The sequence below is a fragment of the Schistocerca nitens genome, chromosome 6, assembly GCF_023898315.1.
Source record: "Schistocerca nitens isolate TAMUIC-IGC-003100 chromosome 6, iqSchNite1.1, whole genome shotgun sequence".
Classification (NCBI taxonomy): domain Eukaryota; kingdom Metazoa; phylum Arthropoda; class Insecta; order Orthoptera; family Acrididae; genus Schistocerca; species Schistocerca nitens.
The window spans coordinates 632,624,175-632,650,937 of record NC_064619.1 but is presented as its reverse complement, the minus strand read 5'-3'; the positions used below and the strand labels follow the sequence as shown (position 1 = coordinate 632,650,937).

Here is a 26,763-nt window from a genome sequence, read left to right as displayed (position 1 = left end):
TTTCGGACACGATTCTGAAAAGCTTCTCTAGCACAATAAGTAATGTCTACCGCGATGTACACTGCTGGCCACCGTAAATGCAACACCAAGAAAGACAAGAGGTAGCACAACAAAATTTATTTTGTAGATAACATGTTGACCAAGTATCAAATGATTACGTTTACAGAAGTCTGTGACATGTGGTTCCTGCCAGAATCAGTAGCCAGAGTAGTCGCCATTGTTGGAGATCACAGCTGCCACACGTCTCGGCATTGAGTCAAAGAGACGTTGGATGTGTTCCTGGGGTACAGCAGCCCAAGCAGCTTCCACACGTTGCCAAAGATCATCTGGTGTGGCAGCTGGCGATGTAATCTGGGTCACTCGTTGAACAACCATGGACCACGTGTTTTCTATCGGCGAAAGATCCGGAGAGCGTGCCGGCCAGGGAAGCAATTCAATCTGGTTATTGACGAAGAACCTTTGGACAATGCGTGCCACGTGTGGTCGCGCATTATCCTGTTGAAATGTGGCTGTGGCCGAGCCCTGAAGGTCAGGAGGGACAACTGGCTCCAGCACCTCGGATATGTGGCGCCGGCTATTTAAAGTACCGGCAATGCGTACTAGAGGCGTGCGAGAGTGATATCCAATACCGCCCCATACCATAATACCCGGTGCAAGACCAGTGTGGTGGTGCATAATGCAGCTGTCCAGCATCCTCTCTCCACGGTGTCTCCACACTCGAATCCGATCATCGTGGTGCTGCAGACAGAAGCGTGCCTCGTCCGTAAAGACAACGTCATTCCATTCTGCCGTCCACATCCGTCTGTCATCACATCATTGGCGACGGAGACGTCTGTGGTTCTGCGTCAATGGTAGACGACGCAATGGACGTCTCGTGGACAGACCACTCTGCTGTAAACGGCGCCGAATGGTACGCGCAGACACTGGATAATGCGTTACAGACGCAATGTGCTGTGCTATGGTTCGGGATGTCACTGAGCGATCCGTCACTGCCATGCGCACAATTTGCCTATCAGCACGTGCAGTGGTGCACCGAGGTGAATGCGATCGACCACGTCGGTCCGTCGTACCCTCCTGCATCCAACTGTCACATATCCGCATTACAGTTGTTTGGTTTCGTCCAACACGACTAGCGATTTCTCTGTATGATAATCCACAATCTCGGTAAGCCACTGTCCTTCCTCTGTCGAACTCGGATACTTGATCAAAAGATGTTCGCTGTTGTCTACGAGGCATAACTGATCGTCTTGTGAAACAACCACAAGGTAAACACACGTGCCGAACGTATACTCGTCGAAATCGCCAAGCCTTAAATGGCGCTATGAGGTGGCGCCACAGGCGCGCGTGATGTGCGTCTGCGCTGAAATTCTAATAAGTTGCATATCTCATCGCTGCAAACTCATGACGTAATTTTCACATGATTCGGATGCTTCCTTCAGGGTGTTGCATTTACGGTGGCCAGCAGTGTATATAATACACCAACGGGACAGAGAATTTTTACAGACAGAAAATCAGAAAGATGACAGGAAATATTTAAATAATTACAGTAAAATTTCCTTAGTAACATCTTTTACCAAAATATCGGTAAAAGAAATGTATCGAAGTATATTGTCATCTGTAAGTTTACTTAGCAAATCACAGTTTTGATTCTAGAGGTATTGCTGGGCAGAGAATGATGTCTGTACGTTCATTCGTCAAATAGTACAATCCTTAAATAATAAAATATCGCCAGTTGCTATTTTTTGTTATATTTTCAAGGCGTTGCATTCTACAGCTTATGTTACACTCGTAGAAAAACTAAAGTTTTATGGAGTTGATGGTTTCAACGATTCTTAACAAACAGAAGACGAAACGTTGTGCTGATAATTTAGGCGATGTTAGGAGAGTAGACAATTTTAGTGATTGTCGGGGAAAAAAATCACAAACGAGGTCCCACAGGGATCCACTCTTACTCCTTACATATGGGAATGACCAACCACTTAACATTCAATAAACAGAATTGGTTCTTTTTGCAGACTATACTTGTGTTATAAAAAGTCCCAATAGCGAGAAACCAACATAAGAGATTTTTAACGAAGTGTTTCAGAGAATTACTAACTGGTTCCCTGAATGTGGAGTATTCCCTAGTTTTGAGGAAACCCGCTATATTCAGCTCTGTACAGTAAATACAGTCATATCAACGATTGATGCAGCACATGAACTGAAGTCCGTAAATAGGATACAATGATCCAAATTTTTAGGAGTACATATCGGTGAAAACTCGAACTGGAAGATGCATATAACTAAGCTTCTCAAAAAATTAAGTTCAGCTACTCTTCGTATAACTGCTAGTCTCTGAAACAACTGAATCAGCCTCCTGATATCTTTTGCATATCTCCAGTCTTACGAAACGAAAGTCACAGGTAATTCATCAGTTACAAAGAAATTTTTATTTCTACAAAAATGATAACTAAGGAGAACATGTCATGATCACCCGTGGTCGTCATGTATGTGTCTCATCAACGAGTTAGGCATTTTAACTGGACCATAATACTACGCATATTATACAATGAAATTCCCCATAAATAATTCATCAAATAATATTAGAAGAATATTGAAGTCTACACCTACGACACTAGAGGAAAAAATTACCTTCCTTATCTAATATCGAAGCTGTCAGTGGCTCACACAGGATTTCAATGTGCAGCGATAAAAATTTTTGTTGATTTGCTCAAAACCATAAAAATGGTTGACAGGTAGCAAATAACTTTTAATTGTAATTAAAATCATTTCTTCCGGAATATTGTTTCTATTCTATGAACTAATTTTTTAAATAACTAGTAGACTGTTAAAAAAGAAAAGAAAACTGATTAGTATGGGTAGAAGTACTATGAGTAGCACTTGGTATGAATATCCTGTGACTGACTCGTTCCTAATCAGTTCAATAAAAGAATCAGTCCGATTGTCTACGGACCATGTAATTGACTAGGTAACTAATTAGATGTCATTCTGAATCGTTGTTCACCACAAATGTTGCATAACTCCAAAAACAGGTCGACCCGAACCGACGGCCTTGATTCGTTGTAATAGATACTGGACAACAGGAACACGATATCTAGTTTTGCAGCAACACAGTAATATTGGCCAATGTTACGGATTCCACCCAGCGAGCAACGCGGTCTGTTACTGAGAGCATGTAGCAATAACCTTCTGACTCGGGTAGAAGTTCTACGAGGCCATGGTGGTTTGATGTATGCTATTTTTGGATACGTGTGCTGTCTTACTTTACTTTGCTGACAGCCTATGCTAGCTTGTCTGCATAAATTGCAGTGTGCTTTCACTTCCGGTCAGACGAAACGTTTTGTTATTAATTTTTAGTTGATCGTACCACTGAGCATCGAAAACGGTTTTGTGACGCTTTTGTCGGACTACTGGACGTAATCCACCGTCTTGTTGTAACTATTCCATTTGTGGATCTTACTGCTGTGCTGCTGCGAGATCTTCATAACTGATGTTGATCGTTACTGCATTAATACGCAAGGGGCAATCAGGAGCTACAGTGTTGGCTGTGTCACTAAGATACATCTTTAGTGAAGTGGCGAAATAGCATGGTAAAAGGATGGAGTGCGCTAGTGGCTGATGATTACTAAAAGTTTGTTTTCTCAGAAATGCTTGAGTGCTTCGCCAAGTGCCAACAGCTCTCTGTCTTAATCTGATCACTTACATTGTGACTCCATAAGCTTTTGATAGAAAAGTTGCTATAAGCCGACTATTTGCTGTGGAGCCAATTCTAAAGAAGCTTTGCTAGTGTCAGTGGTAATCGATATTACGCTGAAGATGTTAGATGCACCGATATGATTGCTTAGTGTAAACTACAATTTATTCAGTGAAACATATGTTGCGTTTTACTAGTCAATGGAAGTATTTTTTTGCTGTCAGCATTCTTTCTACTCACAAGTGTTTCAATTTCGGCAACCTGAGGTACATTATCATCGTAGAAACTGATGATGCCGAGGAACCCTCTCATGCTGCTAAAGTTTTTTGGCCTAGGCTTCTGACAGATAATATCTGTGTACTGGTGAGTGATTCTAATATCTGTCTACATCAAACGTGACTGAGAAAGATGAATTCTTGTTCAGGGAGTTGACATTTTATGTCTTTCACGACTATATCAAATTGCCAAAGGTGTTCTTCAAGCTTGTGTGGGGGATGTCGACAATACTAGGATGCCATTCAGGAAAGGAAAACTAAATGAGATTTAGGGATGGCTTTATCCACAAAACTTGGTCAAGTCTGAGCAGTATTTTTCAATTCAAAGTGCATGCAAAGGAAATAATATAGTCCAAGCATCATAATTACCACAGTTTTGGGATTGTCTTCGGGGGATATCTGGAGCTGAAACTGTGCATTCTCGCAGTCTAACGTGCTGAATGTGAAGGTACCTGCTAATGTTTGCGCAAAGTTTTGTATATTACGTATCAAGAATAGGTAGGATCCTGTACGTGAATTAAGAGCGGTGGTGGGTACTCAACGAGATGCCAAAACGGAGTACTACCCTTGACTGCAGTAGTTGACGAACAGTAGCATTAATGGCTCATGACTTGTCCGAAGCTAGCCGGCGAGTCTTTGAAGGAACAGGTACCATATGGACTTCATCACGTTTAATGCCTCTCTTTTCCCTAGGAACAGTTGTAACATTGGGAGCACTGATAACACTGCGTGTGGTAGCAAGCATACTATTTTTGCATTACTGTACTGAACTTGCGAGTTACTTTTGTACTGTGCTGCGATAAACTGTGTTTCTCATCCTCACGTGTGATTTCACCTGACGTTCTTCTCCTGTTGTCACTCGCACGCGTCAGTCGCAGCTTCACCAGTCTTGTGAGCCACAAATGATTTTCGGGTTTGAGATCTTTCATTCCCTATCATCCTGTTTTCATTTTAACAGCTTCCAGTTCCTTTGACTTGTAAAACAAATTTGAATTTAAATGCTGGTTTTCCTCATGTATGTTTTCTTACGTCTTCATACATCTTGTTCATAGCTCCTAGATCTGATTTCAAATAATTGTAAATATCGTTCAGTTGTTATTTGATGTCATTGCTTTGGAATCTGCAGATCGTATTTATGGGCTGTCTCCCAATGATGCCTGTCACTTTATCTCCGTTGCACGTGTGTCGAACTGTGACGTTTGCTATGTCATGAGAGGAGTGAAACTGGCTTAAAAAATCCGCACCCAATATCGACTCTTTCAAGTCTGCAATTATAAAATGCCAGATGAAAGTTTAGCACAAGCAGAGGTCCATTGTACATGTGACTGTTCCACATAGTTTGATGTGTGTGTCATTTGTAGCGTGCAGCTCGAGTACGGCGTCCTAAATCTCCGCATCAGTTCCTGTTCTTCGAAGGATGCTCGCCTTTGAGCCGGTGTCAATTAGAAAATAGTGGTCTGGCGTCTTGTATAGGATGTGCAATCTACAGCTGTCGTGTGTAGCCTGTACCAAACGTGTTTTGCCAAGTCGTTTGTACCACTGTTGCAATTTTGATGTGCCACATCCCGCAGAACCTATTTAAATGCCATGCCGTGCGTTTGGGTGACTAGATGGCTAGGAACGTGTGTGTTCTCAATTTCCAAAGGACGTATGAAACCAACACAACGATACCTGTTCTTGTATTTAGAATTTCTAGCATCGGCAGCTGGGAGTGTGTCCGGTGTAAACAACTGGCGTCTGCCACTACCGTTAGCTGCATGTATACTGGTGTTTATTTGTGATGTCAGTGTCGTGTATTTCTATGAGTGCTCGGTGCCTTTCATCAAATAGTTACCGTAGAAAGGAATTTAGAATTGATGATGATGATGATGATGATGATATTTGGTTTGTAGGTGGCTCAACCACGTGGTTATCAGTGCCCGTACAAATTCCCAATCTTTTCATTGTCTAGTCTCACCACTTTTCCGAATTATGATGAAATGGCGAGGACAACACAAATATCCAGTTCCCGGGCGAAGAAAATCCCCGACCTGGCCGGAAACCGAAACCGGGACCCCGTGATCCAGAGGCAGCAGACTACGAGCTGTAGATAAATTCGGAATTTGTGCTGTGATTTATTGGCACTCCTTCCATAATGGTTTGGTCGTTGTTACAGAAATGCAAAAATTCTCTCTGCTATTTGTAACATGAATTACCCACATGTTTTCATTCACAATTGCCAGGACAGTTGGGCTACGGAGGGCGCAGCAACTGTTTTTGTAGGCGAACTAGACAGGAGCAGAAATGATTAGTAAACGAATTATCACAGTGAATAGAAGATTTACGTAACTTGTGTTTCTCCAACCTTAGGAAGACATATTACAAATAATGCAGGAAGAAATAGAGTCCAGCTGTCACAATGTCAGCTAGGGTGAGACTTGCCGTATTAAGCATGCACGATGGTATTGTAGTCGAGAGGCTCCAAATGCGAGGGAGTTAAATGGCTGCCGCCGACCGCGTTATATCACGGCGGGAGAGGGCGCTCATGGTACGGAGCCAGTAGGGGCGTAGCTCAGGGGCACATACCATTGAGTCCATCAGACTCTCCGAGACGACTATCGGCGTCTATGGGAAACTTGCTATTGGTATATGTGGTGTCACCGCCAGACACCACACTTGCTAGGTGGAAGCCTTTAAATCGGCCGCGGTCCGTTAGTATACGTCGGACCCGCGTGTCGCCACTATCAGTGATTGCAGACCGAGCGCCGCCACACGGCAGGTCTAGAGACACTTCCTAGCACTCGCCCCAGTTGTACAACCGACTTTGCTAGCGATGGTTCACTGACAAAATAAGCTCTCATATGCCGAGACGATAGTTAGCATAGCCTTCAGCTACGTCACTTGCTACGACCTAGCAAGGCGCCATTATCAGTTGCTATTGATATTGTAAAGAATGTACAGACAAGAGCTACGTTCAACATTGATGAATTAAAGTTAAGTATTCCACCAAGTACCACCTTTTTTTCTGAAGACTGAATTCCTTGTCCTGTTCCAGACCTCACGCCAGCCTGCGTGAGCTTAAACGCGTGCCTTTCGGCTTCCTCCAAACTCCGTGGGTTGGCTCCTGCCAATCCACAACAGTATAATGGCTCTGAGCGCTATGGGACTTAACATCTGAGGTCATCAGATGACTTAGAACTATTTACACCTAACTAACCTAAGGACATCACACACATACATACCCGAGGCAGGATTCGAACCTGCGATCGTAGCAGCAGCGCGGTTCCGGACACAAGCACCTAGAACCGCTGTATTATTTGGTTTAGCCACGAAGCCTACTTTCATTGGGATGGGTTCGTCAGTAAGCAAACCTGGCGCATTTGGGAGACTGAGAACGCAATTTTTACGATCGAGAAGTCTCTTCACCCTCAACAGGTGAGTGTGTGGTGTGCAGTGTCCAGTCACGGGATAATCGCTCCGATATTCCTTGATAGCAATGTGACTACCGAATGGTACGTGAAGGTTTTGGAAGATGATTTCATCCCCATTATCGAAAGTGACCCTGATTTCTACAAGATGTGGTTCATGCAAGACGGAGCTCAGCCTCATCCAAGCAAGATAGTGTTTTATGTCATGGAGGAGCACTTTGGGGACCGCATAGTGGCTCTGGGCTAGAGGTCACTGGCGTGGGCCTTGATTGGCCGCCGTACTCTCCGTAACTAAACACAAGCGACTCCTTTTTGTGGGTCTATATTAAAGACAACATGTACAGCGATAACTCCAAAATCACTGTTGAGCTAAAAAAAATAAAAAAAAAAAAAAAAAAGCCATTCAGGAGGTCATCGACAGCATCGATGTTCCGGCACCTCAGCGAGTCATGCAGAATTTCGCTATTCGTCTGCGCCACATCATCGCCAATGATGGGAGGCATATCTAACATGTCATAACTTAAGTCCGAATATGTGTAGTGACGTTCACGTGTTGAATGACGTGTGTGCCCGCCGTAGTTTGCAACTAATTTACTTTTTCTTTTTGATATAGTTCAATAATTGTCTCCCTGTAGATACATACCCAGTACACACACACATACATACACACCACACCTTCCATTAACAGACTGATAATACCTTATGCCTCTGAATGTGTCCTGTCAGCCGATCTCTTCTTTTAATAAAGTTGTGCCCTTTTTTTTCAGTTCGATTCTGGCTCCTCTTCATTACTTACTCGATCTATGCATCTCACCTTCTGCACTATTGTGTAACAGCAAATTTCAAAAGCAGTTTTTCTCTTCTTGTCTAATGTTCTTACAGTCCACGTTCACTTCGTACAAAATACCTTAAGAAACGACATTAAAACATTTAAATTTATATTTCATGTTAGCAAATTACTCTTTTTCTGAAAAAATAGAGCCAATCTGCATTTTATAGTGTCTCTACTTCGTCCACTGTCAGATACTCTGCTGCACATGTACCAAAACTCCTCGACTATTCTTTGTGTTTCGTTTCCTTGTCTGATTTTATCAGTATCAGATGATTTTATACGAATACATTCTACTACTGTTGGTTCGCTTTTGTTCAACTTTTCGTTATAACCCCGTTTCAACAGAGTGTCTATTCTAGTCAGTCGCTCTTTCACCTCCTTTGCCGTCTCTGATAGTATTACAATGTCGTTTCAAACCTCAAAGTGTTTATTTCTTCTCTCCGAACTTTAATTTCCTCGCTAACTCTCTCGTTGCTTCCGTGGATTACTTCCTCATTTTACAGATTTTCGGTGCTGTATACAAATAGTAAAGTGTTGTATTTACTGGTGAAGGGGGCTGGTATCCCAAAACTGCAACAAGAAAGATGGTGGAGTTGCTGTGTTGCAGAGATGGGAGTCAGTAGTCGACGTTCCAGGATATCCAGCTGAGCATTCTTTACCTAACCCAGAGACCGCAGCGCCGCGTAACGGGAGCCCGCCGCCACCACTGTTGCAGAACGAGGACCTCATAGTGTGGATGCGCACCTCCGCCCTGCCCAAGTTCCGCAAACTGTACCGCCGTGTCGACCACATCCGGGAGCCGTTCGCGGACGGTCTGCCCGCCGGCAACTACACGCTCTACGTCGAGTACAACTACCCGGTGAGTGAGCTCAGCGAACTGCAGCTGCACCCCAGCCTGCTACTCAACTATGTGTGCTGTTTGGCTTCGAGCCAGCATTTCGTTAGCCTGTTCATGGGAAGGTAATCAATGTGACACTTATTAAGTAAAAGATATTTCTAGAAGCTGCTTATATGCTGGCCACTTTACTGTTTTATACAGATTAGGAAGTTGATGAATTTTAATAACATTTATTAACTATAAACAATGATAGTTAGAACAAAATAAGTATAAAATAAATTGATGAGGTGCAAATGCTAAAATATTGTAATTAAAGCACGATAATTGTTATATCCGGAGATAAAATATTCCCCCATTCTAATCTCTGGTTGGAAGTTACTCAACAGGATGTCATCATCAAGAGAAACAAAAGCGGTGCTCTACGGATCGGAGCGTGGAACGTTAGATACCTTAATCGGGCATGTAGGTTGGAAAATGAAAAAAGCGAAATGGAAGGGCTCAAGTTATATGTAGTGAAAGTTAGTGAAATTCAGTGGCTAGAGGAACGGGACTTCTGGTCAAGTGAATACAGGGTTATAAATAAAAAATAAAATAGAGATACTGCAGGAATAGGTTTAATAATGAATAAGAAAATAACATCGCTGGTAAACTACTACGGACAGCATAGTGACCGGATTATTGTAGCCAAGATAGACTCGAAGCCCACACCCATCACAGTAATACACATTTACATGACAAGTATAGATTTCAGTGTTAGGAAGTCTTTTCTAAAGTTATTTTTTTGTAGTGCAGTCATGTACATGTGAAACATGGACGATAAACGGTTTAGACAAGAAGAGAATGGAGCTTTTGAAATGTGGTACTACGGAAAAATGCTGAAGATTAGTTGAGTAGGTCACGTAACTAATGAGGACGTACTGGATTGAATTTGGAGAAACGAAAACTGTAGCACAACCTGACTAAAAGAAGGGATCATTTGACAGGACACCTTCTGAGACATCCAGGGATCACCACGTTAGTATTCGAGGGAAGTGAGGGGTAGCGGGCGTAAAAATAATAGAGTGAGGCCAGGAGATGAATGCAGTAAGCAGTTTGAGGAGGATGTAGTTTGGGGTAGTTATCCGGCGATGAAGAGGCTTGCAGATGATAGAGCAGCATGGAGAGCTGGACTGATGACCACAACAACAATCATTGTTTTTATTTTCTGAGAATGATTTATTCTAAAAAAAATATAAACGGGCTATTTAGTCTTCATACAGTTATTTAATAAGTTATTTTGAAGCAGTAAAAAATTTTTTTCGCCACTACATTAAAAAAAAAGGAAACATTAATAAAGCCAATGTAGTGATGAAATTCTCTTTTAGTTTTGCTAGGTGTACGTTATTACTGTGAGAAAAGTAAAATATAGTACGACGGGCAGTTATAGAACAGCTATTTTGGGTATAATTAGGGGCAACTGCATGGCGTATGAAATGACATTAGAAGACTCATGCATACACGTGTAGCAGCATTTTGAGGTGGTGAGCATACCCCTTCCGCATACACACACACACATCCCTGTCTTGCATTACAAAAAAAAAAATAGCGTATGACATTTCTCTTTATGCCCGTGGAAACTTGCTATACTTATATAGCTCTACTAAGTTCAGATGTACCGATAAAGAAAAAGACAGAGAGAGAGAATGGTAATTAGCTGAACTGTACCTATAGGAAGTACGATGAAAGCTAATTTCTGTGGAATTTTAGAAAGCATTCTTGAGCACAGCGATCGGTATAAATGGTAAACATCATACAAAAACAGTCTCGACCTTGTTTCCAGATTTTTTATTTGATAGCAACCAGTTTCGGCCCTTTCCTCGGACGACCTTCAGGCTTTTGATTGCCATTATCGCTGCTGATGGAGGTAAGCCTCATCAAGATCCTTAAAAGTTAGCGGTGACAACCTTAATTGTAAATATCTTGCTCCGTCTGCCGCCACCAGCATCCATAGTGGCGATCAAAAGCCTGAAGATGGTCTGAGGAAAGAGCCAAAACTGGTTGGCAACAAATACAAAATCTGAAACCGCGGTCAAGACTGTTTTTATCTGATCTTTAATTTCTGTGACTTAACAATGTACTATTCTCATGCTGCGAAATCTAGTTCATTCCCGAGGTTTTTGGTGAATGTCTGAATTATTTTTATGTACGAATTCTGTCCACGTTATCTACTGATATACAACAGAACAAAAGCCAACAGTTTCCGCATGCGTACAAGAGAGTACTGATTTTTTGGAGCATCGATTCAAAAGTGGGAGATGAGTACACGGCAAAATCTGGGAAACTTACAACAGCCTCATACAAAAATTTTTAGACTGAAATGATGATGCCATACGTGTAGGGGGAGAATTCTGTTAACTAACTCGTATGGAAGACGAAAATCCACAATTATACGAGGAGATATTTCGAGATGAATAAGGTTTGCCGTGATTCCCCACAAATTCAGTCCACTAGAGCAGGCCTGCGACCTCTGACTTTATCATCAGGTAAAGAATTTGTTCCAAGTTCTTTTAAACTGCTCTTGTCTCTTCGAGAGTGTAAAGCATATCACTTCCCGAGAAGAATGATCAAAATGCAATCCGCTGTACGTCACCAACTATCCTCGCCAATATTTGACGAAATAATGCTTTGCGCATGATCTGATCCCAACCTGTGCAATGAGAGCGAACCTCCTATGAATGTAAACCAAATTTTTTTTCCTATAGAAACTTTAAAATAACCATGGAATTTACGAAAGCAGCGTTTATAAAGTGTGCAAGATATTGACAAAATTACCGCTTCCCCTGTTTTCACGATAAACGTCACAACAGCACGTGTAAATCATCAACTGTATAATAATAAAAGAATCGAATTTTATAAACAAAGTACCCCTGTCCGCCCTATAATCCCTTCATGAAAATTTATTTCCTATCCCAAATTGACCTCTTATGAAAATATTAATAAATACTATATATTAAACGTTATTTCGGTTTATTTATTTATTTAGTGCAAGTTACGTAAAAATTAAAAAAATCCCGCAAAAGGGCTCGAGCCCTTGATCCTCGGGTTACCATTATGAAGCCTTTCGACACCCCAATGGCTGCTAAAAATCTCTGCACATTCCATAAATTTGGACTAAATCGCTGATGACGAATACGCGCTGTCTCATTGTTAAAGTTTGGCGGAGTGAGTTTACACATTTCTCCCATTACGTTTCTCAGAGCGCATGATCCACTGAGGTGTACGGTTCCCTATGATGTAGAGTAGTAAAAAATTTGTTGTGATGAGTTATTTGGCTGGCACCATAAAAAAACTTTCTTCTTAGCCGCAGTGCTTTTTGCACGGTAATGCTTCGAGAGTTGGCCCATATTCCGAGGATATGGTTGCTTTTAACATTACTTGCTTCTGTAACTTCGTGAATATGAAAACAGGCACAGTTACAGGCTAATCCATGAAGATCAAAAGCAACTGCAATAGAAGTGTAGCTGTTTTGGTATTCCCTAAACGGGCACTGCTAGAGAGCAACCCTCCTTTGGAGGCCGATTTTGCCATTTGTTTAGACCTTCTGCTAGTTGGGGGATAAGGATTAAGCAAGTCGATTTAACAGAGCCGGCAGGAAAGGCGGCATTGCCTTTTATCTGACAGCTGCAATAGTTACGTACTGGGAGTTGTTTATAGATATGCACACAGCCCTTTATTATTGCACGCATGTAGGGCGGTAGATGACAAATTTGGCTAACGTTTCCCTAAGAAAGGTGTGTCTGGTACCTTTTGGTTCTTATTTCACAAATGAAACATAACTGTCGCGCTTGCTTATCTTCTGGACTAATAATAACGGCTCCTACGTATGCCCTACATGACGCACGCTAAAAACACTGCACAGATTGTATTTTTGCCATCAGTTCTAATGCACTCGATCAATAATGTATTTTCTACAGTCGATCCATTTTACCAAAGTTGATCTTTCCTTTTTATACCGATGTCGAAACCTTCACCCTCGTACAACTCCACAATAAAGTGTCTAACAAATCGTATGTGGGAGCTTGACGGCCAGTAACGTGTTCCACCTCAACCTGCCCCCACCTGCTGAGTGCAGGTTGTCTGTGAAGGGAACTGCAAAATGTGGTACTACACAGTCGTGCTGAAACAGTCTGTCCCTACGCATGTCCAGAGGCGTGTCTTTCTATTTCGAAACCTGTGGTTCTCGCAAGAAAACTACGTGCGCCACAACGGTTAGGTAGGGTCGTTCCCGTCGTGGAGGAATCACGTCTGAAGAACTCTTTATATTTGTGCCATTGTAGACGTTGGTACTATCGGCAATCTAAGATCCACATCTCAGCCACAGGAGACATTTTCACCGATATTAATTTTCAAGTACTAATATATCTTACAGTAAGAAATACATAACAAGTAACGTGAAATTAGGTTTCGAATTTTGTGTAGGGACGAATGCACCAAGGTATTGTTGGCGGCGTAGTTGTATGGCAGTCGTAGTTCTGAATTACTGTACCGACATGGGCATGACGAAGTGTCCAAAGCCTTTTACAACGAACTGCAAAAACAAATTACCGGCGATGTAGGCTGAATGGGTGGTCGAAACGTGACGTCTTAATTTAGAAACCAAAGCAGCAAAGGTGATTCTTTTGTTCACTCTAAAAACGGTTAACTTCCTTGATGTGTGACGCTGTTAGTATACGAAATTGTGATACATGTTTTGCGAGGAGAGGTCCTCTGAAGCGGGACGTCATTGTGAAACCATCTATGAAATGATGTACGTTAGGTATCATAGTCTGCAGCCATTCACCGTGGTGGGTCCTCATTTACGAGTAAACGATGAAAAGCATTTCAGTAAAATTTCGGGAAAAATTACAATTCTTCACAGTGAGGCACTGTGACGTAGTAGTAAAGGTACATTCGTATACGCAGAAGGTTATGGGATCGAATCTCATCACGTGCTACTATTTATTTTATTTTTAAATTTTTATCGAAATGACCTTGATCATTACTTTTATTCAGTTAACTGGTTTGAATGTAATCTTTTTCATTTATTATCCTTTGTCACGTCATTTTAATCAAAATATTCATTATTTCATTTGCTCTTATTTTGTCTTCCAATCATTCTGTTTTTCTCTCGTATCTTTCAGCATGTGATTTTAATTAACTTTATGTGTGAACTTGGACTCCATATCTTCCGGTTTGTCATCTTATATTTTCGTTTATGTCACTGCCCGATAGCAATGGAAACACTATTGATGACGCTGTTGCCGCGCGGGATTAGCCGAGCGGTCTCAGGCGCTGCAGTCATAGACTGTGCGGCTGGCCCCGGCGGAGGTTTGAGTCCTCCCTCGGGCATGGGTGTGTGTGTGTGTTTGTCCTTAGGGTAATTTAGGTTAAGTAGTGTGTAAGCTTAGCGACTGATGACCTTAGCAGTTAAGTCCCATAAGATTTAACACACATTTAAACATTTTCTTTTATTTAATTTTTTTTTATGACACTGTTGCTCAACCGGAGTTACTAAACACAGCCTTTCAAATTCCTTCACCAAAGAAGACGAAGTAAATATTCCAGTATTTGAATCAAGAACTGCTGCCAACATGAGTAACTCAGAAGTAGATATCCTCGGAACTGTGAAGCAGCTTAAATCACTGGATAAAAGCAAATCTTCAGGCCAAGATTGTATACCAATTATGTTCATTTCAGTGTACGCTGATGCAGTAGTTCCATACTTAACAATTGTACACAACCACTCGCTCGACGAAAGATCCGTACGCAAAAGACTGGAAAGTTGCACAGGTCACAGCAGTATTGAAAAAAGGCAGTAGGAGAAATTCACTAAATTGAAGCTGGCCGCTTTGGCCCTGCGGTTCTAGGTGCTTCGGTCCGGAACCGCGCTTCTGCCAAGATCGCAGGTTCGAATCCTGCCTCGGGCATGGGTGTGTTTGATGTCCTTAGGTTAAATAGATTTAAGTAGTTCTAAGTCTAGGGGACTGGTGATTTCAGATGTTAAGTCCCGTAGTGCTCACAAGGGAACCTCCCCATCGCACCCCCCTCAGATTTAGTTATAAGTGAGCACAGTGGATAGGCTTTGAAAAACTGAACACAGATCAATCGAGAAAACTGTAAGAAGTTGTGTGGAACTATGAAAAAAATAAACAAAATATACAAACTGAGTAGTCCATGGGTAAGATATGCAACATCAAGGATCCAATGAGGTCAGAAGCGCCGTGGTCCCGTGGTTAGTGTGAGGAACTGCAGAAAGAGAGGTCGTTGGTTCAAGCCGTCCCTCGAGTGAATATTTTAATTTTTTATTTTCAGGTTATTTGACAAACTCTTATGTTTTCATCACTTTTTTGCGAGTGATTACCACATCCACAAGAAAACCTAAATCGGGCAAGGTAGAAGAACCTTTTTAGCCATTCGCCAAGTGTACAAGTTAGGTGGGTCGACAAAATATTCCTGTCATGTGACGCACATGCCATCACCAGTGTCGTATAGAATATATCAGACGTGTTTTCCTATGGAGGAATCGGTTAACCTATGACCTTAGGATCATATGTTTTCGGTTCCCATTGGAGAGGCACGTCCTTTCGTCTGCTAATCGCACGGTTTTGCGGTGCGGTCGCAAAACAGAGACACTAAACTTATTACAGTGAACAGAGACGTCAATGAACGAACGGACAGATCATAACTTTGCCAAAATAAAGCAAGTAAACTTTTCACTCGAGGGAAGGCTTCAACCAAGGACCTCTCCTTCCGCAGCTCCTCACGCTAACCACGGGACCACGGCGCTACTGTCCTCACATTACCCTAGATGTTGCCTATCTTACACATGGACTACTCAGATTGTATATTTTGGTTATTTTTTCCATAGTTCCACACAACTTCTTCCTGTTTTCTCGATTGATCTGTGTTCAGTTTTTCAAGGCCTAACAACTGTGCCAACCTATAACTAAATCTGAGGGGGGTGCGATGGGGAGGTTCCCTTGTCAGAGTCATTTGAACCATTTTTTGTATGATGTGGAAATTGGCAGTTGAGCCTAAATGACAAAATGTGTGAGGTCATCCACGTGAGTGCTGAAAGGAATCCGTTAAACTTCGGTAACACGATAAATCAATCAAATCTCATTACCACAAATTCAACTAAATAGCTAGGAAGTACAATTACGAACAACTTAAATGGGACAGAAGACACAGAAAATGTTGCGGCGAAGACGAACCAAAGACTGCGTTTTATTGGCAGAACACTTACAAGATGCAACAGATCTACCAAAGAAACTGCTTACACAACGGATGTCAGCCCTCTTTCAGAGTACTGCTGCGCGGTGTGTGATCATTGCCATATAGAATTAACGGCGTTTATTGAGAAAGTTCAAAGAAGGACAGCACGTTTTGTATTATCGAGAAACAGTGTGTGTGTGGGGGGGGGGGAGGGAGAGGGTCACGGATATGATACAGGATTTGGGGTGGACATCATCAAAACAAAGACATTTCTCGTTGGGGCGGAGTCTTCCCATGATATTTCAGTCACTGACTTTCTCCTCCGAATACGAAAATCTTTTGTTGGAGCCGACCTACCTAGGGAGAAATCATCCTCATTATAAAATAACGGAAATCAGAGCTCCCACGGAAGAATACGGGTGTTGGTTTCTTTACGTGCGTTGTTCGAGATTGGAATAATAGAGTTATTGTGACGGTGGTTCAATCAACCCTGTGCCAGGCACTTAAGTATGAGTGAGGATATTGAACTGGTATTCAGTACGAAAGGAATATGACAATCTAGTAGTCATGGGAGATTGGAAAGCGGTTGTAGGGAAATATTGTAGAAGAAAGGATTACGGGATAACGTGGGCTTGTTACTATGGATCAGAGAAGAGAAAGAAAATCGAGGTTGTGGTAGAAGACGATCAGTTTGGCTTTAGGAAAGGTAAAAGCACCAGAGAACCAATTCTGAAGTTGCGGTTGATAATGGATGCAAGGCTGCAGAAAAATCAAGACACGTTCATAGGGAACATAAAACTCGTAAAAGCCTTGACAGTATCAAATGGTGTAAAATGTTCGATCTTCTGAGAAACATATGGTTAAGATGTATGGAAAGGCGTGTAATATGGTGCAAATGGCTCTGAGCACTATGGGACTCAACTGGTGAGGTCATAAGTCCCCTAGAACTTAGAACTACTTAAACAGAACTAATCTAAGGACAACACACACATCCATGCCCGAGGCAGAATTCGAACCTGCGACCTTAGCGGTCGCGCGGTTCCAGACTGTAGCGCCAGAACCGCGCGGCCACCAGCGGCCGGCTGGCGTGTAATATACAGTATGTGCCAAGAGCCAAGAGGGAAAAATAAGAGTAGAATGACCAAGTACGAAATGAGCGGATTAAAAAGAGGGTAAGACAGGGACGTAGTCTTTCTCCACTGCTGTTCAATCTATACATCGAACAAGCAATGACGGGAATAATTAAAATCCAAGGTGGAATGATATCAGTGATAAGTTTCGCTGATGACATTGCTAGCTTCAGTGAATGTGAAGAAGAATTACAGGATCTTCTGAATAGAATGAACAGTCTAATGAGTGCAGAATGTGGACTGAGAGTAAATCGAAGAAAGGCGAAGGTAATGAGAAGTAGCTGAAATGAGAAAAGGTGACGAGCGCTGGCAAAAGGGTTATTCCTGGCCAAGAGAAGTCTACTAGTATCAAATATAGATCTTAATTTGAGGAAGAAATATCTGTCATATACGTTTGGAACACAGCATTGTATGGTAGTGAAATACTGACTTTGGGAAAACCTGAAAAGAAGATCAGCGAAGCATTTGAGTTGTGGTGCTATAGAAGAATGCTGAAGATTAGGTGGACTGGTAGGATAAAGAATGAGGGGATTCTACAGAGAATAGAAGAGGAAAGGAATATAAGGAAAACACTGACCAGAAGAAGGGACAGCACAGTGGAACAATGTTGATATCAGGAAATACCTTCGACGATTCTAGATGGAGCTGTAGAGGGTAAAAGCTGTAGAAGAAAACAGATTGTAATCCCTCCAACAAATAATTGCCGACGTGGGTTGCAGATGCTACTCTGAGATGAAAATCAAACCAGTCAGAAGACTGATGAAAATAAAAAAGATACAAACCTAAAGGCTGTAAAATCAGTTAAACATTTAGGGACTACACTCACGAATAACTTAAATTAGAACGATTACATAGATAATGTTGTCAAGAAAGCAAACCAAAGACCGCGATTTATTGGAAGAACTGACAGAACGCTTAGAGGTATATAAATTTTCAGTAACATGCAGATTCACTTGGAAAAAACAATTGCTCCTAACAACGAATGTTAACACCAAGTTATAGTGACAAGTCAGTTATTTGCATCATTAGACCAAATATCTCTGTGGATAGCAGTATTAATGACAAATTATTCAAACCGTTTTCAACAATTCAGCTAGTAAATCATAAAGTGAAAATGTAGCATTTAAAGTTTAAAATATCTTATCTCGCATTAAATCACAAATATATAGGAACTTGCAATGTGTAAGCGTTGCTAGTTATTGTGCAGTCGTTTTTCTCTCTTTTTGTACAAACCATACAGAAAAATTTAAAAGAGTACATTGGTGTATTACATTAAATGAGACACAGTGACACATGAATCTGACTGCGGTTAACAGTGTTTTGTGCATTGGTACTTTATTGTAAAGTCATCAGATGATCAAAAGCAATTGCAAAATAATTTATACAAGATATCTGTATGGTGCGAAAATAGGCAATCGATTCAAAATAAAGAAAAGTGTGAAGTCATCCACATGAGTACTAAAAGGAATCCGCTAAATTTCGGTTGCACGATAAATCACACAAGCTTAAAGGCTGCAAATTCAGTTAAACGTTTAGGGACTGCAGTTACGAGTAACTTAAATTAGAACGATCACATAGATAATGTTGTGAGGAAAGCAAACCAACGACCGCGATTTATTGTCAGAACTGGCAGAACACTGAAAATGCAACAGGTTTGCCAAAGAGACTGCTTACACTACACTTATTGAGGGTCGATGGAGGACGTCGAGGAAGTTCAAAGAAGTGTGTGCTACGGGTATGATATACGAAATGAGGTGCCAATCTTTAAAACAAAGGCGTTTTTCTTACAGCGGGATCTTATCATGAAATTCCAATCAAAAACTTTCTCCTATGAATGGGATAATATTTTGTTGGCGCCCATCTTCATAAGGAGAAAAGACCATCATAATAAAATAAGAAAAATCAAAGTTCGCACGGAAAGAGTTATGTGTTCGTTTTTGTCACGTGATGTTAGACACTGGAACGGTAGAGACATACACTATGTGATCAAAACTATCCGGACAGCCTCAAAAACATGCGTTTATCAGATAGGATGCATTGCGCTGCCACCTACTGCCAGGTACTCCATATCAGCGACCTCAGTAGTCATTTTACATCGTGAGAGATCAGAATCTGGCGCTCCGCGGAGCTTACAGCCTTCGAACGTGGTCTGTTTACTGGGTGTCACTTGTGTCGTAAGTCCGTACGCGAGATTTCCACACTCCTAAACATCACTAGGTCCACTGCTTCCGATGTGATAGTGAAGCGGAAACGTGAAGTGACACGTGGAGCACAAAAGCGCGCAGGCCGACCTCGTATGTTGACTGACAGAGACCGCCGACAGTTGAAGAGGGTCGTAATGTGTAATAGGCAGACATCTATCCAGAACATCACACAGGAATTCCAAACTGCTTCAGGACCCACTGCAAATACTGTGACAGTTAGGCGGGAGGTGAGAAAATTTGGATTTTATGGTCGAGCAGTTGCTCATAAGTCACACATCACTCCAGTAAACACCAAACATCCATAGAAAATAGTCTTTGTATTTGACAACAGAGAATCATCATCTTCATCATCATCATCTTCATCATCATTACTATTATTATTATTATTATTATTATACTGACTGCGAACTTAATAAGTTTATTAGGGAATATGAAAACGAAATAATCATTGGTTTAATCTGACACTGTGAGACAAAATGTTCCTACCCTACAGTAACCAAACCAACTTGCACATTAGTTGAGACCCTCTTCCATCTCTACACGATTACTTTACAATTTACAATTATCTGTCTGGCAGAGCGTTAATGGGACCACATTACCGCTACACTGTGCGATCAAATGTATCCGGACACAAGGCTGAAAATGACTTACGGGTTCGTGTCACCCTCCATCTGGACTGTTGGAATTCAGTGTGGTGTTGGCCCTGATGACAGCTTCCACTCTCGCAGGCATACTTTCAATCAGGCACTGGAAAGTTTCTTGGGGAATGGCAGCCCATTCTTCACTGTGTGCTTCACTGAGGAGAGGTATCGATGTCGGTCTTATATGTCCGTAATTTTGGTTCTGTTCACTTGATCATTTACAAATCACAGGAAGTCTTGAGTTGATGGCGGCGGCCAGCGATTCTGGCCCTCTTGTCGAATCCACAAACACAGAAACTTTTCATCGAGGAATTGATGGACATTTGGGGTACCAATGAGGTGGCGCCGCATGCTGCTTCATTGTCAGGTCGCAGGTGGCCTTTACGGGTATTGCAGCGAGCCCAAGTATATAACACTGTTAAAAGCGGAAATTTTACCAATTTGTTTATTTCTTCGCTGATTTTTAAGCTAGTCTTCAGTCACTAGTGTTGTTTACGTGGATGTGTTACAATGATTTGCTGTACCACAAATAATGTAATTGTTCTGAACTACGCATCACAAATCACGATCGTTAACAGATTCCAGTTTGCCGTGCATATGAAAAGTAAAGTCGTAACAGAAACAAAACTCCACTACAACCTGATTTCTTGCGCCAGTCTTGACTAGCACGTCTAACGCAAACGAGTGGCAGACAGATTTGTCTGGCCACGTTAGTGACTGAAATGGTGACACATTGTCAGCATAAAGATATAACCTGTAACGGCGGACCTCGTGCACAGCTAGAGGCGGAATTTCCAACTCTGTGTCTGCCGTACCCTCAGATTTTGATGGACTCTTTGCATACGCCTCCCTCACCTTATCCACGTTGCCGTTTCAAACAGATGGGTGAGCTGCTTTCCTGTTTAGGGGAAGCTACCAAGTTAGTCGATGGTGTGGTCCAAACTGTAGGTCTAGTCCAGTACCGGACTTAGTCTCTAACAACCAGGTTACACACTCCGCATTCTACTTTAGTTTTCACATTTTTCGTCAAGTTTGTGACACCCTGAGGGAAAGAAAGAAAGAAAAGACTCATTCAGTTACCTCGTCACAAGCTGAAAACCAGATGCTATTGCCTAGGATACATTTAAATTTGTTGTTTAGGTTTTAAGTCAACCGCGTGCGAGCCCCATCACCTCCACGTAGCTACTGCAGTCTACATCCATTTGAAGCTGCTTACTGTGTTCGAGCCTTGATCTACGTATACAGTTTTTTCCTCCCGCATTCTTCCCTTCATAACTAAACTGGCGGCATCCTGATGCCTCAGGTTGTGTCCTGTCTAGCGGTTTCTCCTTTTACTCGGTTTGCGTCGGAAGTTTTTTTTATTTCGCAGTTGGCTTTAGTGCCTCCTCACTAATTATTCGATATCCTGATGTAATGTTCGTCATTATTTTGTAGTACAACATTTCAAAAGCTTCTGTCCTCTTTCCAGTTCAACCTCCAAATTTCGCTTCCGTACAAGCTTACACTCAAAATCTCCAAATACCTTCAGAAAACACTTCTTAAATATTTAAATTTAGTTTCGATGTTAACGAATTTCTATATTTCTTAAAAGCATTTTATACCCTTTGTCCTACAGCTATGATGTTTATTATGTTGCCGAAATAATAGAGCTTATCTCCTACCTTCAGTGTCTCATTTCCTAATTCAAAGCTCTGAGTATCGTCTATTTAAATTCAACTAGACACCATTGGCCTTCTTTTGCTTTTGTTAATGTCCGTCTTATAACCTCTTCTCAAGAAGCTTAGCATTCCCTTCTACTATTCTTCAAAGTTCATTGACGTCTGTGTTTGAACTGCAGTTCCATCAGCAAACGTTAACGATTTTTGTCTTTTATTTCTTCTTCATGAATTTTGATTTCCTTGCGAAATTTGTCTTCGGCTTCCTTCACAACTAGCTCAATGGCAGGTTCAGCAGCATTGGGGACTATCTGCGACCGTCTGCGTGTGAGAATGTATGTGAAATCTTTATGGGACTTAACTGCTAAGGTCATCACTTCCTAAGCTTACACACTACTTCATCAATTTATCCTAAGGACAAACACGCACACCCATGCCCGAGGGAGGACTCGAACCTCCGCCGGGACCAGCCGCACAGTCCATGACTGCAGCGCCTTTAGACCGCTCAGCTAATCCTGCGCGGCCGACCGTCTGCCACTCGCTTCTTAATTAGTGCTTTCCTAGCATATGTTTTGACTCTTATAATAAATTTCTCCTTTATGTAGTAGTTGTCTATAGACTCTCCTTGCCTCTACTTTAAATCTGTCAAACTGTAAAATCGTAAAGGTAATTCATTGCACAGCCTTCAGAGAAGAGTTTGATAACTGTGCGCAGTGGTTAACCAAAACCAACGTTCCAATACGCATGACGACTTCCGACTACTGCAGTCCTTTTCTGATTACTGTAAGGATCTGTGGAGAAAAATACACAGAAAAAAACTGAGTTTGAGGTGTGTGCGCTGCTCTACTTGGATTTTCTCTACATATACTGGAGAAGATACGCCAAGGCTATGTTTGTGATTACTTGTTTTTTCAAGGAATTGCCATTCTAAACGCATTAAAATGTGAAAATGAAAGTGCTTACGCAGTCCATGTTACTGTTTAAATATATTTCAGTATTATAATTTCCATGCAGAAGCTGGCAGATAATACACGATTGTTTTCACTCCCGTATGTTTAATATAATCTTCCAATCTGAAGAACAGAATTCACCAACCACTGTGTCTAATTACCCAATAGAGTGCGAAATCGCATCTTTCTGATATCTATGTTAAAGTTCATTTTACCGTTCTTACGTTCAAACTAAGTCAGTGCAGTAGAGAAAGAACAGCAAACTCACATACAGATCGCTTTAGGTTACTTACTACCACAGTTGTAAGACCACAGTAGGCTACCGTCGAGTATCATAAATAAGATTGGATGCAGTGGTTTTCCTAGAATCGTCGGTCAGTTAAGTTTGTACTCACCACTTACCTGTACGTTACGTGTGTACATAGTTATCGGGCGGTACTTCATAAAGATTGCTTTCTTTGCGTATACTATCAGTGTCTTACTAGATTCCCCTACTATCTGGAGGCGGTGAAACTTCAAGAAACTGAGTGAGGATAAATACAGGACCGAGCAAAATTCGGAACATTTTTTTTTCTAAATAGTTATCCTCCTGCCTATTACTAAAAAATAAGGACTGATAGCAAAATTAAAACTGTCAGTGTTTAATTAAGGTTTTATTCGTAAATTGTTGATTTTTAACATGAACCAGAGGCACGGTCTAGTGAAAATAAGGAAAAAAATATATATGTGTCATATAGCGCTCAACAAAAGGGTAAAATAAAAAGCGTATAAAACAAGTTTCTGTTAGCCATATACAACTTTCACATCTATCGATAATAGCAGGAAAATCTTGCCATCGATCACGATTAAGAACGTTGTATTGAGCACAAAATAACAAAAATATTATATTCATTTTCATGTCTGCGCTTGTAAACTGCACCTGCATCAAAGGTAATTGCTTTGGTTACACCAAAGCGCGGACGTTACGCGATCGTTTACATTTGATTACTTATGAAATGCAGTTTATATTTTGTGACGATATAAAATACAGAATGGACTAGCACCGAATGATGTGCTCTAACTGTGTGCAAAACAAGCAACAAAACAAACAAAAAATCAAAGCGAAGTAGTCGGTTCGCGGTTCCTCGCTAACACATTTATTTATGTTCCTTTCCTTATCAATGCTACTGGTAAACTTACAATTTACTATGTCATTTGTGTAGTAGCAAAACTACGAAAATGTAATTTTGGTTGAGCGGTACTGTACTTTATACGAATGCGTTAAAATAACGACCCGTGTGCATAGCCATGCGCGTTAAAGCGGCGCTTTCGGGAGGAGAAAGAGCACTGGCCCACATACGAACCCACCCACCGGATTAAGGACGATGGTCAGTGAGCCGACCAGCCTATATATGGTTTTTAGAAGGTTTCCCACATTCCACAATGTGAATAATAGGCTGGTGCCCAAGTTCCACCTCACCTGCACGATTCGCATACATTTAGAAACTTCCACTCCCATCCACATGATTAACCCACCACGTTTACAACTTGTGGGACACGTTTTCCGTTTTGGGGAGGAGGGAGGGGAAGAATGTGGAAGGAGAAGGGTAGTATCGGGATGGTGACAGAAGACGGGCATCCGTCCACTCCTCAAGCTAACGACGAGAAATCCGTTGGTAAGTGCGCCGGATCTTTGCCGATGTGGCACAAAGAATGCGTCGAAGTAACAATATTTGCTTGAATGCGCAGTACTCCCCAGGTTTCCCTTACGTCAAAGTACCGGGAGATCAAAGTCAGTATAAATTTGAAAACTGAATGAATCACGGAATAATGTAGATAGAGAGGTACAAATTGACACATATGCTTGGAATGACATGGGGTTTTATTAGAACCATAAAAATCGAAAAGTTTAAAAAATGTCCGACAGATGGCGCTTCATCTGATCAGAATAGCAATAATTAGCATAACAAAATAAGACAAAGCAAAGATGATGTTCTTTACAGGAAATGCTCAATATCTCCACCATCATCTCTCAACAATAGCTGTAGTCGAGGAATAATGTTGTGAACAGCACTGTAAAGCATGTCCGGAGTTATGGTGAGGCATTGGCGTCGAATGTTGTCTTTCAGCATACCTAGAGATGTCGGTCGATCACGATCCACTTGCGACTTCAGGTAACCCGGAAGCAATAATCGCACGGACTGTGGCCTGGGGACCTGGGAGACCAAGCATGACCAAAGTGGCGGCTGAGCACACGATCATCACCAAACGACGCGCGCAAGAGATCTTTCACGCGTCTAACAATATGGAGTGAAGCGCCCATCCTGCATAAACATCGTACGTTGCAGCAGGTGTTTATCAGCCAGGCTGGGGTGATGCGATTCTGTAACATATCGGCGTACCTCTCACCCATCACGGTAGCAGTTGCCGTCCAGTGCCATTTGTCGGAGTTATTGTGAACTTTGTTTTTTTTTTTTTTTTGTTCTAATAATACCCCATGTCATTCCAAGCATGTGTGTCAATTTTTACGTCTCTCTCTACATTATTCCGTGGTTTATTAAGTTTTCAAATTGATACTGACTTTTTGACCACCCGGAATTGGAGAGGGAAACGCCGGCAAGTTGTTTGGGTTGATTTGGGGGAGGAGACCAAATTGCGAGGTCACCGATCTCATCGGAGTAGGGAAGGAAGTCGGCTGTGCCGTTTCAAAGGAACCATCCCGGTATTTGCCTGAAGCGATTGAGGGAAATCACAGGAAATGTAAATCAGGATGGCCGGATGCGGAACTGAACCGTCGTCCTCCCGAATGCGAGTCCAGTGTGCTAGCCACTGCGGCACCTCGCTCGGTAACGCCGGCAGGTACTGGCGTGACTGGCTACCTAACTCTCCCTCACGAGCGACGCCCCGCCTGTGCGCAGGTGGCGTCGTTCGGCGGCAGCAAGGTGTTCATCGTGACGTCGACGACGGCGGTGGGCGCGGGCAACCAGTTCCTGGGGGCGGCCTACGTCACGTGCGGCTGCGTCTGCATGGTGCTGGGTGCCACGTTCGTCGCGCTCCACCTGCGCTACCGGCAGGCGGCCGCCTTCATGGTCACCGTCGAGAGGGAGACGCCCTACCTCTGAACGGCGCGGCGCCACCTGGCCGCCAGCATCTGCGTCACGTACCAGACGTGTGAGCGCGTCCAAGCTAATCCCCTGGTTAGACGAGAGGGTGTGTTCCAAGCCTGCAGTGTTTTTCGTACGGAGAGAAAAATTTCTTGAGCATTCCATCCCTTTTAAAATATGGAGTATCTCATTCACATAGTGCAATATTTTTTGTGATTGTGCTTCAAATTGACACTGCCGGTTTCGTCACATTTTTCGCGAATAAGCCCACATCTTCTGTTTTGGGGAAGTAACCATTTTCTGGATGAAATGTAATATCCGCTAATTTGCTTTCAGAATTTCTTTCTTGCATTCGCGCAGCATACCTGTACTTTATCAACAGCGATATTCTTTTTATGGATCATGTGCCGTGTTTGCAAAATAAGATGGACTGGTGGTGACTGAGTTCCATTTATATGCGAAAAAATTTAAGTAATATCCCGACCTTATTTCCGTCTTGCGTAAATACAATACAGTTCAATTTTCGTCCTTCCTGATCGAATTTAGTTGCCTTTTTACTTCCTGTTTAGCTAACTAGACGTACATGATCATCTCTGCTCGGATCGAGGTAACTCGTTCCTTTGCCTTATATTCCGATGGTGGGCGAAAACGTCAATAATGAGCTGCCAACCTCGTTCGCTTCATTAAAAATCCAGTGTAGCCCACGGTAGTAAACTGTCCTTCTGCTGGATAATTTCTGTTTTCGTGATGATTTTTTCCTTGAAGTAGCCCTCTTAAGGTGGAAAACGCAAGTAAAAATGCGTTGCATGAATGAATGTATT

The 26,763-nt window shown here is 42.1% G+C and overlaps 1 protein-coding gene across 1 annotated transcript in view; it reads left to right on the top strand.

Annotated features, from left to right (window-relative positions):
- Positions 1-25,960, top strand: part of LOC126263541 (cell cycle control protein 50A-like) — a 161,469-nt gene extending 135,509 nt beyond the window's left edge. Inside the window, exons 4-5 of the mRNA XM_049960634.1 lie at positions 8,924-9,067; positions 25,757-25,960. Coding sequence (XP_049816591.1) covers positions 8,924-9,067; positions 25,757-25,960 — 348 coding nt within the window. The remainder of the gene's footprint in view (positions 1-8,923; positions 9,068-25,756) is intronic.
- Positions 25,961-26,763: the final 803 nt, after the last annotated feature.